This window comes from Ammodytes marinus (assembly GCF_949987685.1).
Source record: "Ammodytes marinus genome assembly, chromosome: 16".
Classification (NCBI taxonomy): Eukaryota; Metazoa; Chordata; class Actinopteri; order Uranoscopiformes; family Ammodytidae; genus Ammodytes; species Ammodytes marinus.
This window is the reverse complement of record NC_137220.1, coordinates 4,908,027-4,931,107: the sequence shown is the minus strand read 5'-3', so window position 1 is coordinate 4,931,107 and position 23,081 is coordinate 4,908,027. Positions and strand designations below refer to the sequence as shown.

The 23,081-nt window shown below is 38.0% G+C and overlaps 2 protein-coding genes across 2 annotated transcripts in view; both read right to left on the bottom strand.

Annotated features, from left to right (window-relative positions):
• Positions 1–8,037: 8,037 nt before the first annotated feature.
• On the bottom strand, positions 8,038–16,348 carry cbx2 (chromobox homolog 2 (Drosophila Pc class)). The gene is made up of 5 exons (XM_080043509.1): positions 16,270–16,348; positions 16,130–16,173; positions 12,572–12,637; positions 11,430–11,499; positions 8,038–10,114 (listed from the first exon to the last, which is right to left on the bottom strand). The coding sequence occupies exons 1-5, from the start codon at positions 16,339–16,341 to the stop codon at positions 8,579–8,581; spliced, it is 1,788 nt and encodes a 595-aa protein (XP_079899635.1). The 5' UTR covers positions 16,342–16,348; the 3' UTR covers positions 8,038–8,578.
• Positions 16,349–21,227: 4,879 nt separating this feature from the next.
• Positions 21,228–23,081, bottom strand: part of LOC307262918 (ectonucleotide pyrophosphatase/phosphodiesterase family member 7-like) — a gene marked incomplete at its 3' end in the record, with an annotated part of 14,501 nt that continues 12,647 nt past the window's right edge. Inside the window, exons 6-7 of the mRNA XM_080043941.1 lie at positions 21,919–22,042; positions 21,228–21,285 (exon numbers count right to left, since the gene is read on the bottom strand). Coding sequence (XP_079900067.1) covers positions 21,228–21,285; positions 21,919–22,042 — 182 coding nt within the window. The remainder of the gene's footprint in view (positions 21,286–21,918; positions 22,043–23,081) is intronic.

The following is a 23,081-nucleotide window of genomic DNA, read 5'->3' as shown; positions in this document are numbered from 1 at the left end:
GTGTGTGTGTGTGTTTTTGTGTGTGTGTGTGTGTGTGTTTTTTTGTGTGTGTGTGTGTGTGTGTGTTTGAAAAAATACACTTATTCCTCTGCATTTGTATGAGAGTTATAATCCTACAGATACAGTTTTTGCTGAATAAAAATACATGAATAGCTGAAGAAAAGCTAAATAAACTTATCATAATGGCATAAAATAATCGCAGCCCAGGTTTAATATTACAAAAATGTCCAATGTTTGGGGACAATCTGCAACTGAGCAATGAAGGATTTGATACAAATTGAGATTAACATTTTGACATTGTTATGCTCCTATATATTGTATTTAAAATGTTAAATGTGTTTTATTTTCATGTTGCTTAGCATATACAACTTCGGAAAAAAATAAGAGACCACTCCAAATGTTCAGTGTCTCTCGTTTTACTATTTATAGGCATATGTTTGAGTAGAATGAACATTTTGGTTTTATACTATAAACTACTTACAACATTTCTACCAAATTCCAATACATATTTTGTCATTAAGAGCATTTTCAATACGTTATGTAGAGATGAAGATTGAAGAAAAATCCAGACTGGTCTCTTATTTTTTTTTTCCAAGGCGGTATGTTGTTTTATATTGTGTTTTTGAGCCTGTGCAGTACTATGGTCAAGTGAGGTTGTTTTAAATGTGCTACAGTAGCCTAAAAAAATACACTTCAACTTGATTTCTGGGAAAGTATTGTAACTATATCAGACAGCCTGGCTCTATGCTAGAAGACCACTCTACTTACACTGAAAGATATTTTGATTTGAACAACGTTAAGTGCCTATTCAAAATCTGCGGTTACTTGTGCTCCAAATTCTTGACTACATTACTGCACGTTTTGAGCGGCCAAGCCATACACACAGAGAGAACCCCAATAATACCTACGCAGACACCGTGGCAAATCCAATGAAATTAATGTCTGAAATTCGACATTCAGTGGCCCCATACACACACACACTCGCAGACAGACAGACACACTCACTCACTCACTCACTCACTCACACTCACTCACTCACTCACTCACTCACTCACTCACTCCCTCACTCACTCACTCCCTCACTCACACACACACACACACACACACACACACACACACACACACACACACACACACACACACTCACTCACTCACTCACTCACACACACACACACACACACACACACACACAGCCCCATATAGTGAATGTTTGTTTTTTTTTGGCTTAGGTACATTGTATTGCATTTACAATGTTATCAAGATCAGACTAGGGACAGCTACATTTCTCTTGGCAACCATTTGACATTTTGAACTGCGGTTTGTGGAAATACTTCAAAACCGGAGCCATTGTTGACCATAAAAATCTTATGTGGGTTTTATAAGTATCATTATAGCCTTCTGTGTGCCATTGTAACTGTTTTTCTAGGGATACCATACTGTTGTGTTTCTGTTTTGAGAGAGCTTTTTTTAATGGGAGCAAGTTTGTTTGCTGTGCAGTGTGTAATATGACATCATCAAGAAAGTTCTACAAAGTTCTAGAATGCAACGCTCCCTGGGTAACCCCGACCCTTTCGAATAATAACAGAAGCTACAGTGGCCTTCAAGGACAAGAACAATTCTAAATTTTAAACAATGCACCTGATGACATTCCAACTATGACACTTTCAAGATGGCGGCACTAGGCCTTGGTCCAAAATATGCAGAAATATGGACATATATGAGACCCTTTCTAAGGGAAAAAATAATGATTAAAAAATAAATGTTCAGCTATTATGCACTAAATTAAATGTACTTATGGATATTATAATTACTTTCTACAAAATCTGCTAGGAAATAAAACCCAACATTCTACACACTGCAGGTTGAAGTGATTAGACTAACACATTATGTCATTATGGTTGATTAGGAAATGTAAGTATAGTTAAACAAAAATTATCATCAGGAGCGCCACTAACCCCCTTTGTCTAACCCCCGCCCATCCGAGTGCCCAGGTATATAGATTAAACCCCACCCATGTGTCAATCAAATGGAAGAGACATGAACCAAAACAGTGTGAGTAACCTTTCAAAATAAACAATAAACGAACAGACCAAATAAGCCTTTTGGTCCCTTCAATAGTCTCAAGCGTGTTTAGTTTTTTTTCACCGTAAAGTACAATAGCGCCATCTAGTGGCTGTTAAAGAGAATGTGTCCACAAATTGAAACGGAGATGGAGAACTTCTCACAGTATGGAAGAAACCTTTTTTGGTTAAAAAATGTTACATCTATCTATCCGTCTGTCTGTCTGTCTGTCTGTCTGTCTGTCTGTCTGTCTGTCTGTCTGTCTGTCTGTCTGTCTGTCTGTCTGTCTGTCTGTCTGTCTGTCTGTCTGTCTGTCTGTCTGTCTGTCTGTCTGTCTATCTATCTATCTATCTATCTATCTATCTAGCAAGAAACGTCTGTCTGACTGTGACTCGCATATCTCTCTGAGTTTTAGTCAGATTGGACTGAGCTTCCGGATATGGCTTGCGCACGGCACAAAGGTGTGCATCCTTGATTGATTTTGAAGTTTTTTTTTTTTTTGACGGGCACTGCACTTGTAATCCAAGTTACTACATTATTGGCCATTCATTACATTAAAAACTAAACAGTTCAGCCATTATTACATTATTGGCTGCTACAAACAGTGAATTAATACAGATTCAAGCAGAACATTTCTACATTTAGGAATAATAGTGGCTGTCAAAGAGAATTTGTCCATAAGTCAATGTTGATATAAGATTATGGTAAGTCTTATTGGCTGGGTTTCTATCATATCAATAAATATATTAGTTGTTAAAACTTGAATTTAATAATAAAGAGTAGAATTTTATTGTGAATTTGGTAGAAATGTTGTCATAATTCATATTATAAAATCAAAATGTTCATTTAACTCAAACATATGCCTCTAAAGAGTAAAACGAGAGACACTGAATATTTGGAGTGGTCTCAATTTTTTTTCCAGAGCTGTATAACACAAGCAGACAAATTTGAAACATTTAGGAAACTGATGCTAGAAAATGTTGAACAGACTGAAAATTAAAAATAACTCAAATTCAAAAATCTTCAAAAGAAGGTGGAGCAAACATTAATTTAATAGAATTTCTGAACCAATATTCAATAACTTGTTGCCCGTAATGTAGGGGAGTTATTGTGGTCCAGTCTTTAAAGGCCTACTTCACCGGTGGGAATATGAAGGTGTATTGAATTCATTTCTCTTACTGTGACATCACAGTAAGAGAAATGTAGGGTTAGACAGTGAGACCATAAAACACTCTTTCTGCCTTTTCTCAGGCTAGGATGAACCAATTTAAATTTTCTTTGCACATTTATACTACATATGATCTCAGAATTCAATACACCTTCATATTCCCACCGGTGAAGTAGGCCTTTAAGCAGGTATTTGAAAGAGACAATAGTAGGGAAGTGTGATACCTTCTACCTTACAATCTGGACATTCAAGAAGCTGATGCAAGAAAATGTTAAGTGGCATACATGATAAATAACTTATAAAGAAGTGAACAAGTCAGGCAATAGGTTGTATCATTTATTAGTCGATTTGACACGTGGCACAATACAAGGATTGCTGACACTGTCCTACCCTGAAAAAAGACTCCTGATTGCTCCTGATTTGAAATAAATATATCATAAAGAGAACAAAGTTCCATTGAGACGGTTAGTAGATCTAAAAAAAGGTTTTAAAAAAATACACACAAACAAATTGATGCAAAGTTTGTCAGATAAGTAAAAGCAATTCAAAAACACACTTTCTTATAAACAGTTTGCTTTACATATAGCCGACCAACATGGAAGTGATACGTGGCATTGGCCCTGCGTTCCAATCCCCATACTTCCCTACTATTTAGTATGCCAGAAAAAAAGATTTAGGATGTCCCAATACATGCACGTCAATTGTAGTATGCTGAAAATACCTAGATGCCCCACTAACTCCAATAGCATTTTGGAGTATTCGTCTTTATTCTTAACATTTCTTGACATAATGAAAAACAAATCTTCCTTATCTGATTTTTTTTCTCTCTCTCCTGTGGCCCTAAAACTCTTCTGTACTTTAGTATGTAGTGTAGTAAAAAAGAAAGAGTATGTGCTTTGGAACGCAGGGTGTTATTGTGCCTAGACTATTCTTTACCTATCGCCTTATGTACTTTGAAATAACACCATATATGGAGCTACGTTGAGAAGACAATTTTTTTTTAATTAGAATGCACTCATTTTTTTCAGCTCAACTTCAATGGAAACTACTCCTATAACTTAAAGGAGGAGTCAGTGATTCTGGAGAACGCTTGTTGTCAAAATCAGTGAATATCTCCTCACCTGTCTGTAAAAAAAAATATGGTGTTAATACACAGCCTAGGCTCTGTAAACTGGTATGTAAACAAAGGGTGCCAACCGGAGCCAGCAACAAGCTAGTTTACAGAGCCTAGGTTGTGTATTAACACTGGATTTTTTTTCAGCACACAAACAGTACGGACAGGTAGCGGATCATGAGGAGATATTCACTGATTTTTGCCAAAAAGTAATTTTGACAACAAGCGTTCTCCAGAATCACTGACTACACCTTTAATTCCTAAAGCACTTGTATTGTTTCAATAAGGCATGAAATATTTGTCTGTAAATTTGTGATACATTTACCAGCTGGACTAACAGTTTTTTTGGCCGTTTCAAAACAATACAGACCAGAAAAACAAAGAAATCCAAGCTGCTCTCCATTGCTATGCTCTGGGGATTTCTCTTTGAACAACCTGAAATTCTATCTATCTTTGGGGTAATGCCTTTTGTGTTCTGGTCTGAGAGAGAGAGAAAGGGATAGAGAGAGAGAGAGAGAGAGAGAGAGAGAGAGAGAAAGACACAGGGAGAGAGAGACACACACACACTGAAAGACAGAGAGAGATAGAGAGAGTGACACAATGAGAGAGAGACGGAGAGAGCAAGACCGAGAGAGATAAAGAGGGAGAGGGAGAGAGAGACAGATAAAGAGTGAGAAAGAGAGAGACATAGATAGAGAGTGAGAGAGAAACACAGAGAGAAATAAAGACAGAGAGAGCGAGACAGAGAGAGAAAGAAAGGCACAGTATTCAAACGGAAGACTTCAGTCAGTCGAGGAAGAAGAAGTGCTTGGTTTCCGAAACACCTCTGGAAGGAGCTGAAAGTAGCGCACAGTGTTGTGTGCGGTTTCTTTTCCGCTACATAAGATAAAAACACCCTTTTATTTTTCTCTTCGTCTCTCTGGAAGGTTTGGGTTCTGTAACTCCTGAAGCAAAGCAGACAGTTGAAAATGAAAGACATGTGCAGCTGCACGCCGAAAAAACAAAACTACTAATCTTGGTTTCGGTAATGTAGTAGCAACGGACAAGATAAAATCAGGTGTTTTGTGGTTGGCGAAAACAATAGTAAGGAGCTGTTTTGTTCTTTGTAAGTTTGTCTGCACCCCACCCTGTGTTACAATCCCCATACTTCCATGCTATTTAGTATGCCAGAAAAAGATTTAGGATGTCCCAATACATGCAAGTCAATTGTAGTATGCTGAAAGTACCTAGATGCCCCACTAACTCCAATAGCATTTTGGAGTATTTGTCTTTATTCTTGACAAAAAAAATCTTACATATCTGATTTTTTTTCTCTCTCCTGTGGCCCTAAAACTATTCTGTACTTTAGTATGTAGTGTAGTAAAAAGAAAGAGTATGTGATTTGGAACGCAGGCTAAGTGTTTTGTGGTCGGTGGCATTCAGTATCAGTACAGAGCAGTTTTTTTTTGTGTTGTCAGTTTGTCCACACCCAATCCTTTTCAGAGCAACCGCAAAGGCTCATGGGAAAGCTTTGAAAGTTGGAAGTATTGTCAATTGGACCCTGCGTTCCAAATCACATACTCTTTCTTTGTACTACACTACATACTAAAGTACAGAAGAGTTTTAGGTCCACAGGAGAGGGAGAAAAAATCAGATAAGGAAGATTTTTTTTTCATAATGTCGAGAAATGTCAAGAATAAAGACAAATACTCCAAAATGCTATTGGAGTTAGTGGGGCATTTATGTATTTTCAGCATACTACAATTGACATGCATGTATTGGGACATCCTAAATCTTTTTTCTGGCATACTAAATAGTAGGGATTGGAACGCAGGGGAACTGTCCAAGATTACAACAAAAAAAAAGTGTTGAAAAAAGCTCTTTATTTCACTAGTTTCGGTCCATGTTAATTAAAATCCGGGAGTAGATTTAAGCCGGTAGTGAATCCTTGTTGAAGGACAGAACTGGTGCAAAACCTCAGTCTTATCATGAAGGCCCCTGTGATACTGTATCTCCACTCCCCACATGCTTTGGCCTGTTTGGAATAGTTCACTGATAGACTGACTGCACTGTGGAATGAACTGTCTTCTTCTTACGTAGCTGAAGACTCACTTTTTCATTTGCATTGGCCTTTAACAAAAGTTGAGACTTTCCCTGTGTTCCAATACCCATACTTCCCTACTATTTACGACAGAAAAAGATTTAGGATGTCCCAATACATGCACGTCAATTGTAGTATGCTGAAAATACCTAAATGCCCCACTAACTCCAACAGCATTTTGGAGTATTCGTCTTTATTCTTCACATTTCTCGACATAATGAAAAAAAATCTTCCTTATCTGATTTTTTCTCTCTCTCCTGTGGCCCTAAAACTCTTCTGTACTTTAGTATGCACTGCAGTGTAGTAAAAGGCAAGAGTATGTGATTTGGAACGCAGGGATAGACACTCCTACCTTTTTTTTTCTCATGTATCTTATATGTTGTTTAGTATTGAATTTTGTACAGCACTTTGGTCAACTGATGTTTTTTAAATGTGCTATAGAAATGCATATGACTTCTTATTTGAGATAGTGGTGCCAACAGTTCAATGTGAAGGCTGCTGTGATGGTAATGCAGAAATAGCTTTGGACATAATATGCTTAAGCCGCTAGTTAGAACTAATACAAGTTTATACAGCATGAGTCCAATACATTTAGAGCTATATAGAAAGATTTAAAGGTGCACTGTGTAGTTTTTAGGGGAGGGGGGGTTTGTTTACATTTGCAGAGCCTGCAGTTAGCTTACGAAACATATTTACTCAACTCTTACAATTGAATAATTATATCATCATAAATCAGAACAAAATTATTTTTTGGGCGCCTGAAACCAAATGTAAGACTAGAATATGTTTGTAAACCAAACTGTGGGACCTGCTGCTGTAAACAACAACAACAGTGAAACAGTAACTTTTCAGGAAGCTTTTCTAACTTCAAACAGTGTTCCAGGGATCACATTTTCCCTGTGAGGAAAGTTTGTTTTTTCAGTTATGAGAAATCACATTAGAAAATATTCACTTCTCTGACACACCCCAAAGTTACACAGTGCACCTTTACATTGACACAGTGATGGTATACCCTGGAGGGAAAGGTCTCCCCAATAGAAATAAATGAATATACATATATGCAGCAAATGTACAGAAAACACAAAAAGAGGAGGTAGCTAATTTATGATACAAATAAACAATACTAAATAGATTAAGAAGTATGAACTAAATGTCTTCTAAGATACGCTAGCCCTCCTCCGCTCCTTCTATAACCTTCATTTAGACATTCCTCTTTCTGCTGGATAACAAAACACACGTTATCTCATCGACAGAGAGGCACAGAACACATCAAATTGGGATGAATGCTAAGATTTCATATGCATTCAACAACTTAAAGCGAGACAATGCAGGGAAATACACATGTTTGAATTCGATGTTGAAGTTTTTGTGTATTTAGCTTCCATAACATGTCTTCTTTCATACTAGTATAAATCAAAGGTCCAAAATGTACAAGTAGGTGTTTATTTGACTAAAACTTGTCTGTATATTTCTCCTATACAACCATCTTTAAACGGCCATTATCTCAACATTATTTTTTTGAAAGATTTTAACTCCCTTTATCCAACATTTGGATTTTTGTTTTTAAAAAGAGATGCAAATGTACATGATTAGTCAGATATTATAAAACGGGTGGCTTAAATCAAGCGATATGATTGGTTCCTAACTGTTGTATATTTTGGGCGTATACATAACTCCGTTCCAATCAGTTTGCAGAGTTTATTGCCAATCTTACATATTTATTCAAGATTTCTGGAAAAATTGTACATATACAAAAGACAATTGTTATAAAGTAAGTAGTACGTTTCATGATGACATCTATAAGTTAAAAATGTTACCCTAGTCATCTGCAGTCTCGCCTTAAATTACAAATAAGTTCTGTTTCTGAACCCTAAATTCAGGTTCTTACACTTCAGTGAGCACTTCAATTTCTCGAAACAAATTGTATAGACATTATAAAGCAAGCAAATAAATAATTACTATCAAAATAACTCGTGTTTTGTTTTATTTTAAACTAAAAAAATATTTTACTAAAAGAATAAGAAGAGCGAATGGAACCTCTATTCCCTGATGCATTCTTCAGGAATTCTCCAAATAAAAAGGCCTTTCGGTTGTTTTTTTTAATCTAAACTAAAAAAAGCCTATACCTGGTAAGTTCTCAGTGTCTTGTCTAGTCTTAGTAGTTGCGTAGGCTGAAAAACCCCACGCTGGTCGGTGACTCCTTGACTGTGACGGTCACCAAATTGGCCGTAACATCCGTAACAAACACGTGCTCTATGAGACTGCGCGTGGGCTTCCAGTCTTGGTTTTGAAGCGCTACCACCGAACTGTCCTGTTCCGCAACGAACGGAGATGTTTCCTGATCGGATTCTGAGCTGCTTTCGTCTTCCTCACCCATGCTCATGTCGGTAATTTTCCCTTTCTTGCCGTCTTTCGAATTCGACCTCTCTTGCGGGCTCTGGACCTCCGTGGAAGTAGATTTTTTCGGCATGGGGGTACTGCTGCCCCTCTCAAGCCTTCCTTGGACTTTCGGGGACTGGATTTCAATCTTATCCGTGCCAGGCTGGGTCTTCCTGGGCAGTATTCGCGCAGGGGTGGCCGGGCTTTTCGGCGAAACGTACTCCTGTGTGTTTTGCGTTGTAGCTTTCCTCGCTAGGTTCGTAGCATTTCTTAACCCTGACACTAGTGTAGAAGGAGTACTAGTTGTGCCTTTTCCAGGGGCATCCATGTTTTTTTGCACCAGTTTCTTGTTCTGCAGGTTGAGGGGTTGAAGTGCAGATCCCTGGTTAGTAACGGAGGTTGTTTTCGACGGTAGGGAAGTCTTGGTGTTGGGTATCCGTTGCTGCGGTGTTGACACAGGGGCCTGGGATGCGACTTTCCTTTGTCCGTTTGGTGAACTGAGGGTGTGTTGAGTGGTCCCTTGAATGGGATGTTTGGATGTGTTCAGATTCAACGCTGCCACTCCTTTTGATTTACTGGCGGCTGCTGCTGCTGCCGCCTTCAAATCAAGACCTGATCCAACCGTCCCGCTACTCACACCGGACATGGACAGTTTAGCTTCGGCGGCAACATTCCTGCTTTGGCTAGATTTACTCGGGGCAGGAGAAGTAGAATGTTGGACGGAGCGGGCAGATCCCATGGAGTTCGAGGTGTTTTTTGAGTTTTTCGATCCCACACCGACCCCACTTCCACCCCCAGAAGCAGCAGCAGCAGCAGCAACTTGCGTCCTAGTCTGACCACCACCACCCACCACAGCGGCCTCCCTCGGCGAGCCTCGATGAAAGCCCATAAAGGTGAAGCTTGATGGGTTTACGGGTTTCTTGATGGCCCCCGGTAGATCCGTATCTCTGGGTGTTTTCAGGCCTACTTTGCGAGCAGCAGCGGTGGCCGTGGCAGCCTTGTTCTGGGTAAATTCCTTCACATCGGGGGGCAGCATCATGGGTTTCCTGCTTCGTTTCTTAGGGGGCTCCTGTTTGGCGACCACAATCTGCGCTTTCTTCTGCGGCACGGGGTGCAGCTCTCGAGTTCGGATGCTGCTGCTGTGGCTCTGATTGGTCTGTTGTTTACCTTGGAGACCGTTGCCGTGGTTATCGTCGTCATCTTCGTCCTCTGATGACGAGGAAGAGGAGGAGCAGGAGGAAGAGGAGTCGTCGGAGTTTGAAGAATCGCCGGACGAAGAGCTGTCGGATTTTGGAGCGTCAGGAACGTTTTCCTAAAAATGTAAAGAGGAAATGTTAGTGTACAGTCAACATCACACAACTTTAGCCTTCTGCCTAATGCTGCTTTTTGAATGGTTTTAATATTTATTTGTATTTTGTTTTATGTAAACTGTGTTCTGCTGTCCATCTTGGCCAGGTCTCTCTTGAAAAAGATATTTTAATCTCAATGAGACTAATCTGGTTAAATAAAGGATAAAAAAAATTAAAGGTGGAGTCAGTGATTCTGGAGAAAGCTTTTTGTTAAATCAGGGAATTTCTAATCACAATCTAAAGCTTCCTGTTCGTAATGTGTGTGTTCTGAAAAACCATCTGGTGTTAATACGCAGCCTAGGCTCTGTAAACTGGTATGTTGCTAGCTACAGCCTAGGCTCTGTAAACTGGTGTGTTGCTAGCTATGGTGCACAGAAAGACCTGACTACAGCACTGTTCTTTTTTTTTACAAAATGCACTTTATTGAATGCTTTTACCATTTAAAGGTGGAGTCAGTGATTCTGGAGAACGCTTGTTGTTAAAATTGCTTTTTGCCAAAAATCTGTGAATATCTCCTCACGATCTAAGGCTTCCTGTCCGTACTGTGTGTGCACTGAAATAATCCAGTGTTAATACACAGCCTAGGCTCTGTAAACTGGCATGTTGCTAGCTATGGTGGGCCCCCTTTGATTACATACTAGTTCACAGAGCATAGGTTCTGTATTAACACCAGGTTTTTTTTCGTTCAGCTCACACACACAGTACAGATGGCGAGGAGATATTCACTGATTGTTAAAAAAAAGTGATTTTGACAATAAGCATTTCTCAAGTATCACTGTACCCACCTTTAAAGGTGCAGTGTGTAATATGACATCATCAAGAAAGTTCTAGAACGTTCTAGAATGCAACGCTCCCTGGGTAACCCCAACCCTTTGGAATAATAACAGAAGCTACAGTGGCCTTCAAGGACAAGAACAATTCTAAATTCTAAACAATGCACCTGATGACATTCCAACCAACATGGATTCCTCCATAAGACTTACCCTCTCAATGTAGAACATTTAATATTAATATTTGTAATTCTCCGCTCAGGAGGATAATTCAGATTATTGGCAGAGGTGATTTTACACCAATGAGGACATATTTATGAATGAGGATATTGATTTTAGCTAATACATTACTTAAAATGTTACACAGTGTCCCTTTAATTAAGGATTCAGCAACAGTGGCTTGGTGTCAACATTAAATACAGTATATTTAGCTGTCAGAGAATGATATCCTGTTCTTTTATTTTGATATAATATATTAGGATACAATGATATTCGAAAATTAACTTACCGGGATTTTCCGTGGTCGTCCCCTCGGTCTTTTCCCTTTCTTACGTATCAGAAGCTCCTTCTCTTGCTCCCTGTAATGAAGAAAGAAATAACACATCTTAAAGAACCGACTTCCTGGTAATATGAAGGTGTATTGAACTCTGAGATCCTATATATTATTATATATGTGCAAAATGTTTTGAAATTGGTTCATCCTAGCCTGAGAAAAGGCAGAAAGAGTGTTTTATGGTCTCACTGACTAACGGCCTCCACACACATCCTACCTCTACTGCGCGTCTGACTTTTTGTCACTGACCGTGTAATTAACCTAGAGCGGGCACACATCCAACCTCAGACGCACACCCTTTACCTCAGGAGGCTCGCCTATTTTTTTTCTGAGAGCCGCACGTCTCTCTCAGGTCTCTCTGCTTTAACTGATAGAGAAATACTCTGCTGAGTTGACTTCATACTGGCAGCTTTCGCTGTAGTTTCACCATTTCCTGGTGTGTCCCTTTCAAAATAAAACTTCCAACAAGCGAAAATGCGAAGAAAAAAAAAAAAAAAAAAAAAGAGGCAATGGGGCGCACGGATTACTGTCCAGACTCAATATTAATCATATGCATCATAAATGACATGAAAGAACTTCATTTTTAATTGGAATTATCTATGAAATCTCTATGTAGAAAGACAGGGCTTTTAGAAGCAACAGCTGCTGAGACGTTGTATGTCTGTCCGAGAAAAGCGCGAGAGAGGCAGCAGTAAGGTAAGGCAAGGCGCTCCAGAGGTAGACGCAGGATGTGTGTGGAGGCCGTAACCCTACATTTTACTAGTGTGACATCACACTAGTAAATATGTAGGGTTAGGATTAACAGAACAGCTGGGCCAAGGGAAGACTGAGGGAAGAAAAACCTCATTCATTATACTATAATAGCGATTTAATAATGATAGAACGCCGGTTCCGTATGGGGGAAGTATTCCTTTAAGTCCTCTCTAAACAGTGCAAATGTTCCTTTCTAGTTTAAGATTTGTGGGTAGGAGATTCAAGAGTTTTGTCCCCTTTCCATGAATAAATCATCATGCTAAAACTCCAACTAGACTGTACATTTTAAGGGTTAGAATCGGCCACTAATTGGAGTGTTAACATCTCCGTGGCGACACACTCACTTCTTGTTGAAAGCTGCCAGCAGTCTGGGGTCCAGAATGTTTTCTTGCGGCTCCCAGCTGTTGTGTCTGAAATGAAATGGAGATGAAATGTGTCAAACAATATCACGCTAGTCAAAATAAAAAAACGCCAGGTGGCCCCCGGGCAAAAATAAATGTAGCAGCAGCCTCAACAGTATCCCCTAAAAATGTAGAAAAAATTACATTTGGATATGAATACTTTTTTTTTATTTTTTACATTATTTAAAGGGGCAGTGTGTAATATGACATCATCAAGAAAGTTCTAGAATGCAACGCTCCCTGGGTAACCCCACCCCTTTAGAATAATAACAGAAGCTACAGTGGCCTTCAAGGACAAGAACAATTCAACATTTTAAACAATGCACCTGATGACATTCCAACTATGACACTTTCAAGATGGCGGCACTAGGCCTTGGTCCAAAATATGCAGAAATATGGACATATATGAGACCCTTTCTGAGGGAAAAAATTATAATTAAAAAAAAATGTCAGCTATTATGCACTAAATTAAATGTACTTATGGATATTATAATTACTTTCTACAAAATCTGCTAGGAAATAAAACCCAAAATTCTACACACTGCATGTTTAAAGGTGGAGTCATCAATTCTGGAGAACGCTTTAAGTCAAAATCAGTGAATATCTCCTCGCGATCCGCTACCTTGAAGTGTGTTCACTGAAAAAAATCAAGTGTTCATACATATTAGCCTATAGTAGTAGTAGTAGTACTTTATTGGCAGACTCATGGTCCATATACAACACACATAATAAATATAGCTACAGTGGGCCCCTTTGTTTACAGAGCCTAGGCTGTGTATTAACACTTTTTTTTCCGCACACATATTAGGACAGGTAGTGGATCGTGAGGAGATATTCACTGATTTTGAATCACTGACTCCACCTTTAATTTGCCGCTGGCACCCACACACACACACACACAACCACACACACACACACACACGGCTCTAAAGGCCATTTAAGTTATAGCTCCTATCAGGGCTAAAGCAAAGAGTAAGAATTCGACAGTAAAACAATGGGTAAAACAGAACCATCTTGGGTTTGCAGAGGCCAACAAGAGGTGAGTGTTCAAGGGGCTGTTACAGAAGTATGTGGGGAGGAATTTACGGCACACTTTTCCACGCCAGAGAAACTACACAGACACAGTTACATTACAAACCTGCCTCCCACAGATACACCAGATCAGTTATCAGCTTTGGAGCTCTTTATATAGTTTTTGATTTACTTGTATGGCCCTGCGTTCCAAATCACATACTCTTTCTTCTTACTACACTACATACTAAAGTACAGAAGAGTTTTAGGGCCACAGGAGAGAAAAACAAATCAGATAAGGAAGATTTTTTTTTCATTATGTCGAGACAAATACTCCAAAATGCTATTGGAGTTAGTGGGGCATTTGTGTATTTTCAGCATACTACAATTGACGTGCATGTATTGGGACATCGTACATCTTTTTTCTGGCATACTAAATAGTATGGAAGTATGGGGATTGGAACGCAGGGAATAACATGCCAGGAAGGAATAATGTTTTTTAAGGTCATGAAACTGCTGTTACATCTATGGGAAGTCTTGAAAATAATACATTTTTCTGAGCTTGTGATGGTAGAGTAGATAGCTAAAATAACCTTGTTGATTTCCCCTCAAAGTGCTTCTATGAGGCATATACACAATGCAGTGACATGAACCAGTGAAGTTTGATTAAATTAGTCAAGTGTTCTATTCTGTAGACAGTTTAAAAGGTGGAATCAGCAATTTTAAGAGAACGTTGTGTTTGTCAAAATCAGTGAATATCTCCTTACAATCCGCTACCTGTACGTACTGTGTGTGACACATCTAGTGTTAATACACAACCTAGGCTCTGTAAACTGGTATGTAAACAAAGAGGGCCAAACATAGCTAGCAATATGCCCGTTTACAGAGCCTATTGGCTGTGTATTAACACTGGATTTTTTTGGTCTTTTTTTTAGCAATTCTTAAATAATGTTACTCAATAAAGCATTTACTTTACCAATTAATTTACAAGCAATCATTTGTATTAAAGGTGCAGTGTGTAATATGACATCATCAAGAAAGTTCTACAAAGTTCTAGAATGCAACGCTCCCTGGGTAACCCCAACCCTTTAGAATAATAACAAAAGCTACAGTGGCCTTCAAGGACAAGAGCAATTCTACATTTTAAACAATGCACCTGATGACATTCCAACTATGACACTTCCAAAATGGCGGTGACAAGGCCTTGGTCCAAAGTATGGAGAAATATGGACATATATGAGACCCTTTCTCAGGAAAAAAATAATAATTCTAAAAAAATTATTCAGCTATTATGCACTAAATTAAACGTACTTATGGATATTATAATTACTTTCTACAAAATCTGCTAGGAAATAAAACCCCAAATTCTACACACTGCAGGTTTAAGCTTTTTTTCCAGCTATACTTGGTAGCGATTTGAACTACTATTGTGTAATAAACAACAAACTTTCTCCCCATAACTTTGTGTTGTTGTTATTGTTGAATAGCCTATTCTAATCAGCAGTCACCAGTGAAGTGATCAACCCCCACCCCTTTTCCCTGCACACACGCACACGCACACACACACACACACACACACACACACACACACACACACACACACACACACACGCACACAAAGGATGTGGCTGGCAGCAGGCAACAGTGTGCATTGATGGTGGATTACAGCAACAATATGTGAGTGAACAGAGAAAGGGCAAGTGGCCAGAAAATGAAGACAAGAGTATAGACTTACAACCAGCAACATATGATACATAGAGAATACAATTTAAAAAAATACTTAGGGGTTATACAGCTAATTTAACAGTATATAAGGCAGTCATAACTCAAAATACAGCCCCGGAAGAAAATTAAGAGACCACTCCTAATGTTCAGTGTCTCTTGTTTTACTCTTTAGAGGCATATGTTTGAGTAGAATGAACATTTTGATTTTATAATATAAACTACTGACAACATTTTCTACCAAATTCACAATAAAAAAGATTGCCATTTAGAGCATTTCTCAATAGGTAATGTAGAGGTGAATATTTAAGAAAAATCCAGACGGGTCTCTTAATTTTTTTCCGGGGCTGTAGGCTCCCAAATAGTACCTCAAAATATGACACACACAACTTCAAAGCCAGGGATCAAATTAAGCCACATAAACATTCCGATTGCGTGAATAAATATATTATTAACAACCCAGATATACAATTTACGAACAAGGTTGTTATTTTGGGGGGGGCGCATTCCAAACTTCCCAACATTCGGGGTGTAATGAACAAAAGAAAGCAGATGTAAAAAAAAAAAAAAAAGCAGAAAATAGCGAGCTCTATTTGAACAAATCACGCAGCTAGACGCAAAAACATGACGTTACTGTACAATAGATGAGTTTTGCGTCCAGAAACATGTCTATATGTGAAGTATTAGCGCGTAGTTAAAGCAAGCAACAAGCTAGTCACACGTTGTTGTTGTTTTCATTGTTTCGGGGCTAGAGCAGTTGGGACTTACTTGGACGACCATCCCCTCCACTTCACGAGATACTCCAACTTTCCCTGTAAGATAGAGGCACACGGAGAAAGGTTTTAAACGCGAACAATGGCGTGAGTGAAAGCCGTAAAGTTAATGTGTATATTTTTCGCTGTAAGGACCTTTTTCTGGCGCTTGTTGAGAATGCATTCGGCATCAAAGACTTGCTCTCCGACGGCGCTTAGCTCCTCCATGTCTGCCTTGCCTTCGCCCCAGAGAAACACAAATCCTTTATCTGAAGACAAGAGGCGCGTGCAGCCAACAGCCAACCAGGGCGACGCGCGAGGCGGACCGGGAGCCCTGAGACTGGCCTTCAAAATAAGACAAATCTCAGCTAAAAAAAAAAAGCCCAGACCCTGGGGTGGGGCTTAAAGGTGCAGTGTGTAATATGACACCATCAAGAAAGTTCTACAAAGTTCTAGAATGCAACGCTCCCTGGGTAACCCCAACCCTTTTTGAATAATAACAGAAGCTACAGTGGCCTTCAAGGACAAGAACAATTCTAAATTTTAAACAATGCACCTGATGACATTCCAACTATGACACTTTCAAGATGGCGGCACTAGGCCTTGGTCCAAAATATGCAGAAATATGGACATATATGAGACCCTTTCTAAGGGGAAAAAAATAATTCAAAAAAATGTGTTCAGCTATTATGCACTAAATTAAATGTACTTATGGATATTATAATTACTTTCTACAAAATCTGCTAGGAAATAAAACCCAAAATTCTACACACTGCAGGTTTAACAGTACATGAATGGAGGTCAGGAATTGTTCCTCTTTATGAACGAAAACAAAAAAAAAATTTCAAGATTGAAAAACAATCTCAAAGTCAGTTATGTGTAGCAGACACATTGATTAAATTATTATGTGAAATCTAGGCCTATACAATACAATAAACAAACAGTAAGATAACAATATAACATCCACTGTGGTTGCTGTATGAAACTACCACGTTTTAAAATGTAAATTATTTGATTTGCTTATTTGTATGTCCTATTCAGTTCCATGGTCATTGTGTTGCATGAACATATACCTTGCTGTACGCCTTACTATACTAGGATTCATGGTCAACACCTTTTGTTTTAGCTTACTCTAAAATGTATATTGGATATATGTATTTGTAATAAAACAATAATTATCCATCTGTTGTTGCAGGACACATTAAAACAACGCACTCTAAAAACAAAAATCCAAACAAAATATAGCCTACAACATATTTTCAAAATGTAAATACTGAATGAAACATTGTAATCATTCATAACCTAAACATTAGGTGTAGGTTGTAACACAGGGTTATTATTGTTTAAAAAAAAAAAGTCACACAAAATCGTGGAACATCGTACTATTTTGAAAGTGTAAACCTGGAAGTTCCATTCTACAATGTGTATCTTGACACTATTAAAGGTGCAGTGTGTAATATGACCTCATCAAGAAAGTACTGGAAAGTTCTAGAAAGTTCTAGAATGCTAGGCTCCCTGGGTAACCCCACACCTTTTGAATAATAACAGAAGCTACAGTGGCCTTCAAGGACAAGAACAATTCTAAATTCTAAACAATGCACATGATGCCATTCCAACTATGACACTTCCAACATGGCGGCGCCCAGGCCTTGGTCCAAGGTAGGGTTGCAACGGGGTGGAAAGTTCCCGGTAAATTTCCGTAAATTTTCCGGAAATCTTCCACGGGAACTTATTCAAAATTGGGAATTATAGGAATTAACTAAATGGCAGTCATTTTAAAGGGACACTGTGTAACATTTTAAGTAATCTATTAACTAAAATCAATATCCTCATTCATAAATATGTCCTCATTGGTGTAAAATCACCTCTGCCAATAATCTGAATGATCCTCCTGAGCGGAGAATTTCAAATATTAATATGGCCACTGTAGCTTCTGTTAATATTCTAAAGGGGTGGGGTTACCCAGGGAGCATTGCATTCTAGAACGTTCTAGAACTTACTTGATGATGTGCACCTTTAATGATTTTTTTCTTCATTATCCAAACATAACTCTTAACTTATAAACATTATGTGTTGTCATAGGCAGACAGAAACTAATACAATTAAAAAACACATTTCATTTGAACAGATCTATTTGTAAGTAGAACTTTATCAAGTTTTGATTATTTTATGAACAATCAATAATTTCACTGAACAACAAAAAGATGAATGTTGAGTAAAATATAACTCATCTGTCTGACCCCACCCATTCAATAAATTAAGTAAATTGCCCCCCATGTGATGGAGGAATGCACAGTGCATGTAGGGGGTAAGTGTAATTGCATGACATCTGGTTGTTTTAGTCAAGGTTATGCTAAAATATAGTAGTTTCCCCACCTTTATTTAAAATCACTGTTTAAGCCTCTGTAGACCTGCTCTAGTAAAAAGCAATATATGATATCAAGTTGGGTGTCTCAATAAGCTTTAAAAAAATCTGATTTGAAGTTAAACCTGCAGTGTGTAGAATTTTGGGTTTTATTTCCTAGCAGATTTTGTAGAAAGTAATTATAATATCCATAAGTACATTTAATGTATAATAGCTGATTTTTTAAATTTTTATTTTTCCCTTAGAAAGGGTCTCATATGTCCATATTTCTGCATATTTTGGACCAAGGCCTAGTGCCGCCATCTTGAAAGTGTCATAGTTGGAATGTCATCAGGTGCATTGTTTAAAATTTAGAATTGTTCTTGTCCTTGAAGGCCACTGTAGCTTCTGTTATTATTCTAAAGGGGCGGGGTTACCCAGGGAGCGTTACATTCTAGAACTTTCTAGAACTTTCTTGATGATGTCATATTACACACTGCACCTTTAAATGTTCATAAATATTATAAAACGTAGTTGAAGAAACTGCTTTTTACATTCTAGAACATTTGCCAGGACTGAAATAACATAGTTAGACGGATTTAGTGCATTTGGGCTCCTTTAAATTCAGTACATTTCTGTTTATTCCCGTTAATTCCCAAAATTCCCGTTAATTCCCATAAATTCACGTTAATTCCCATTGAACGTTTCCAATTTTGAAAATTCCCGAAATTTTGCAACCCTAGTCCAAGGTATGGAGAAATACGGAGATATAAGAGACCCTTTCTAAGGGAAAAAATAATAATTCTAAAATAAAAAAAATCAGCTATTATGCACTAAATTAAACGTACTCATGGATATTATAATTATTTTCTACAAAGTCTGCTATGAAAAAAAATATATAATTCTACACACTGCATGTTTAAGCAAGGAGGGCGGGCAATGAGAATGCGTTTGATCCAGTATGTCCCTTGGCAGCCACCGTCCTCTGTTTTATATTGTGAGTGAAAGTAGTAGAGACATGGTTGTAATAAAGTCACGACTACTGTTTTAATTTTTTTTTTAATAATTAAAAACAAATGTGTTAATATTGAAGTAGGGGAAGGTGGGGTGATTTGTGCAACTTTTTACTCAAAGTGATTTTAAAGTGAGGCCTTGACAGTTATGTCTCCAACTCAAATATGTACATATATTTCAGGATGTTGTGCATCCCTGGCAATAAAAACTTTGGATCTGGAATAAACTGTTTAAGAAATATAGCTTTCGGAAAAAAAGTTGTCTTGTCGCACAAATCACCCCACTACGTGGGGTGATTTGTGCAAAGTCACCATCATCATCTTTCTGGCCATCTGAACTCTCATCAGTGGTGTCGTTAAGTGGAATTGAGATGTCACTCTCTTCTGAGCTACTGTAGACAATCACTTTCTTTTGGTGACCAGCGTATACAGCCATGCCACTGGCACAACTCTCAGAAATGTACTTTGCACTAGTTGCTCCGTGCTTGTGGAACCAACTGCCACCTGACAAATGTGATTCCCCCTACATTTCTGCCTTTAAATCAAGGCTCAAAACCCATATGTACACCCTGGTGTTTCCTCCCCATTAACTATCTTACCTCTGCACTACTATCTGTGTTTATGTGGATGTATGGGCTTTACGTCTTTTATTTTGGTTATTGTTATTGTACCTTCATTGTTTACCTACTGAATGCACTATGTACAGCACTTTGGACAGTGCAAACTGTCATAAATGTGCTTTTATAAATACATTTTACTTACTTACTTACTTATAACTCACCCAGGCCCTTGCGCACAAATCACCCCATCCCCAGAATTTTGGATAATAGGCATGATGCAGCAATTTAGGGTTGACATTGTGCTAACTATATAGACTCAAAGTGTAGCATACCAAAGCACTAAAACATGTGTCAAATGTTTTCAAACGTGTCTATAATTGTTCAGACACAATAATCAAAAAACCTTGATCATGGAAATTTTACTTTGAAAGGCAAAACACAGTTTTTTGAGCTTAAACGTGCTTATATCTTATTCCTTGTGTCTCCCTTCTTTACAGGATGAGTCAAATGGACGGCTCTTCTTAAATATGTGGTCACATTTCCAATTTCTTCCACGGTTTTCTAGAAACAAGGGGTTTTGCAACTTCCAAAATGCACAAATCACCCCACCTTCCCCTATTTTATTATTATATTTTTTAAAACTTTTTCCTGCTTTTACTTCATTGAGAAAACACATTTCATAATAGTTTATGAATTCCTAATGTAATTCCAATTACAACTTGATAAACAGACATATCGCAATCTATATACACACACATTATTCACATTGATGCAGAATTTGAACCAAATTAAAAAAAAATACACACAAAATTAGCTTAGGTATTTTATAATAAATTGTTTTATTTTGAATTTATTCATTCTAAATTTAATACCAGCATGTCAAAAATGACCTATACATTTACACACACTATATACATTACACACACCTTGTTAAGTCACATATTACTGTGGAATTTCAAACCAAATTTCAAACAAAATACACACACAATTAGCCGATGATTTTATGATAAATTATTTTATTTTTTAAGGAAAACAGTATGTTGCAAAATTGTGATGCACACTCCTGTCTTTGGTTCTTCGTGCAATTCACAGATTTCGATTTCTCACGTGGAATGAGAAAGAAGCAAAAAAAAGGGGAAAAAGCTGTTTCTCAATCTCAGACTAAAGCAGTAGTGTGGAGTTTTTGTTGTTGTGAAGTCAAAATGAAGTCTGGTTCGTCTTGTCTGTTTCTGGAAGAGGTTTTGAGCTGTCTGATCTGAAACACAGAACAAAAATATATTTATATTATTAATCAACTTTTAGCAGAATTATTTAAACCTGCAGTGTGTAGAATTTTGGGTTTTATTTCCTAGCAGATTTTGTAGAAAGTAATTATAATATCCATAAGTACATTTAATTTAGTGCATAATAGCTGAACATTTTTTTTTTATTTTTTTTTCCCCCCTTAGAAAGGGTCTCTTATATGTCCATATTTCTGCATATTTTGGACCAAGGCCTAGTGCCGCCATCTTGAAAGTTTCATAGTTGGAATATCTTCAGGTGCATTGTTTAAGATTTAGAATTGTTCTTGTCCTTGAAGGCCACTGTAGCTTCTGTTATTATTCTAAAGGGTTGGGGTTACCCAGGGAGCGTTGCATTCTATAACTTTGTAGAACTTTCTTGATGATGTCATATTACACACTGCACCTTTAAAGGTGGAGTCCGTGATTCTGTAGAATTTTTTTTTTTTTTGTGTGAAAATCAGTGTCTCCTCAAAAGCTGCTAACTGTATATACTGTGTGTGCTAAACATACTTGTTAATAAAAAGTGTTCATAATTGACCATCATTGTAGTAGCCTTCAGGAGACAAAAAGCCACTACACATATAAATAGTTTTTAAATGTGTTACCTTTTACTCTTGCGTCTGCTCGACACCATTTTGTGGGCCACCGTCGCTATGAAAACTATGACCAGGAATCCCACCACAGCAGCCAGGCCAACGATCACATTGTTCAGGTGATTCACACTTTCACCTTTAGATACACAGAAAAGAGAAAAGTATCTGTTGAAACTTGGTGCTATTATGGACTTTTGTGGACAGAGTTATATTTCTGAAACAGTCTTCAATTTGCCTGGTTCTAGAAAATGCACAGAAAAATGCAACAGTAAAATACAATTAAAAATGTGATATGGAAGGTTATTGCCTATAGTAATGATAAGTAAGGAACATAATAGTCCAGAATGTGAAGAAATTAACACTAGCCATACATAGTAAAAACATTTTGGAGAGATTCAAGCTCAAACATATGTACATAAATGCACTCCAAGTCTTAGGGGCGCCCTTAGCTCAGTTGGTAGGGCGTCCCCCCCCCCCCATGGGCCTCGGCCAGCAGCGGACCCGGGTTCAATCACGGCCCGCGGTCGTTCTCTGCATGTCACTCCCCTCTCTGCCCCATTTCAACTCTGTCTCTACACTATCAATAAAGCATAAAAATGCCAAAAAAAAAATATCTTGAAACAAATGCACTCCAATAGACTTATTATGAAAAAGTACAGGCCTACAAGTCTGCAAACAAAAGACACATGTTCACATTAATTGAGGGTTGAGGCAGAGGCGTGGCCCTGTATCATCTCAAGGTGATCCACTGTGTATTTAGTCATTTATCTGCGTTGGGACGAATGATTTCTATAGTAGACATTTTTTAGTGTCTGGTGGCAGTTTGAAGCAAATACATTGATGTGTTTTTATAGTTTTTTGGCAACAATGGAACAGTGAAAGAAGATGTATCAAACTTGAGATGCATACACACACACACACACATACACACACACACACACACACACACACACACACACACACACACACACACACACACACATACACACACACACACACAAACACACACACACACACACACACACACACACACACACACACACACACACACACACACACACACACACTCTCTCTCTCTAATTGTATGGGATACATTAATTACTGCCTTCTTCATACATCTCAATTTTTGCATATATTTTTCTGCTTATTCAAAAATTCCTGAAAAAATTGTATGG

Excerpts from the sequence above, each read along its gene's own strand:
- cbx2 (XM_080043509.1), bottom strand. The coding sequence starts at position 16,341 with ATGGAGGAGCTAAGCGCCGTCGGAGAGCAAGTCTTTGATGCCGAATGC. Across the intron at positions 12,638-16,129 it reads TGGAGGGGATGGTCGTCCAA|ACACAACAGCTGGGAGCCGC; the intron begins GTAAGTCCCAAC and ends ATTTCATTTCAG. Across the intron at positions 11,500-12,571 it reads CTGGCAGCTTTCAACAAGAA|GGAGCAAGAGAAGGAGCTTC; the intron begins GTGAGTGTGTCG and ends TCTTCATTACAG.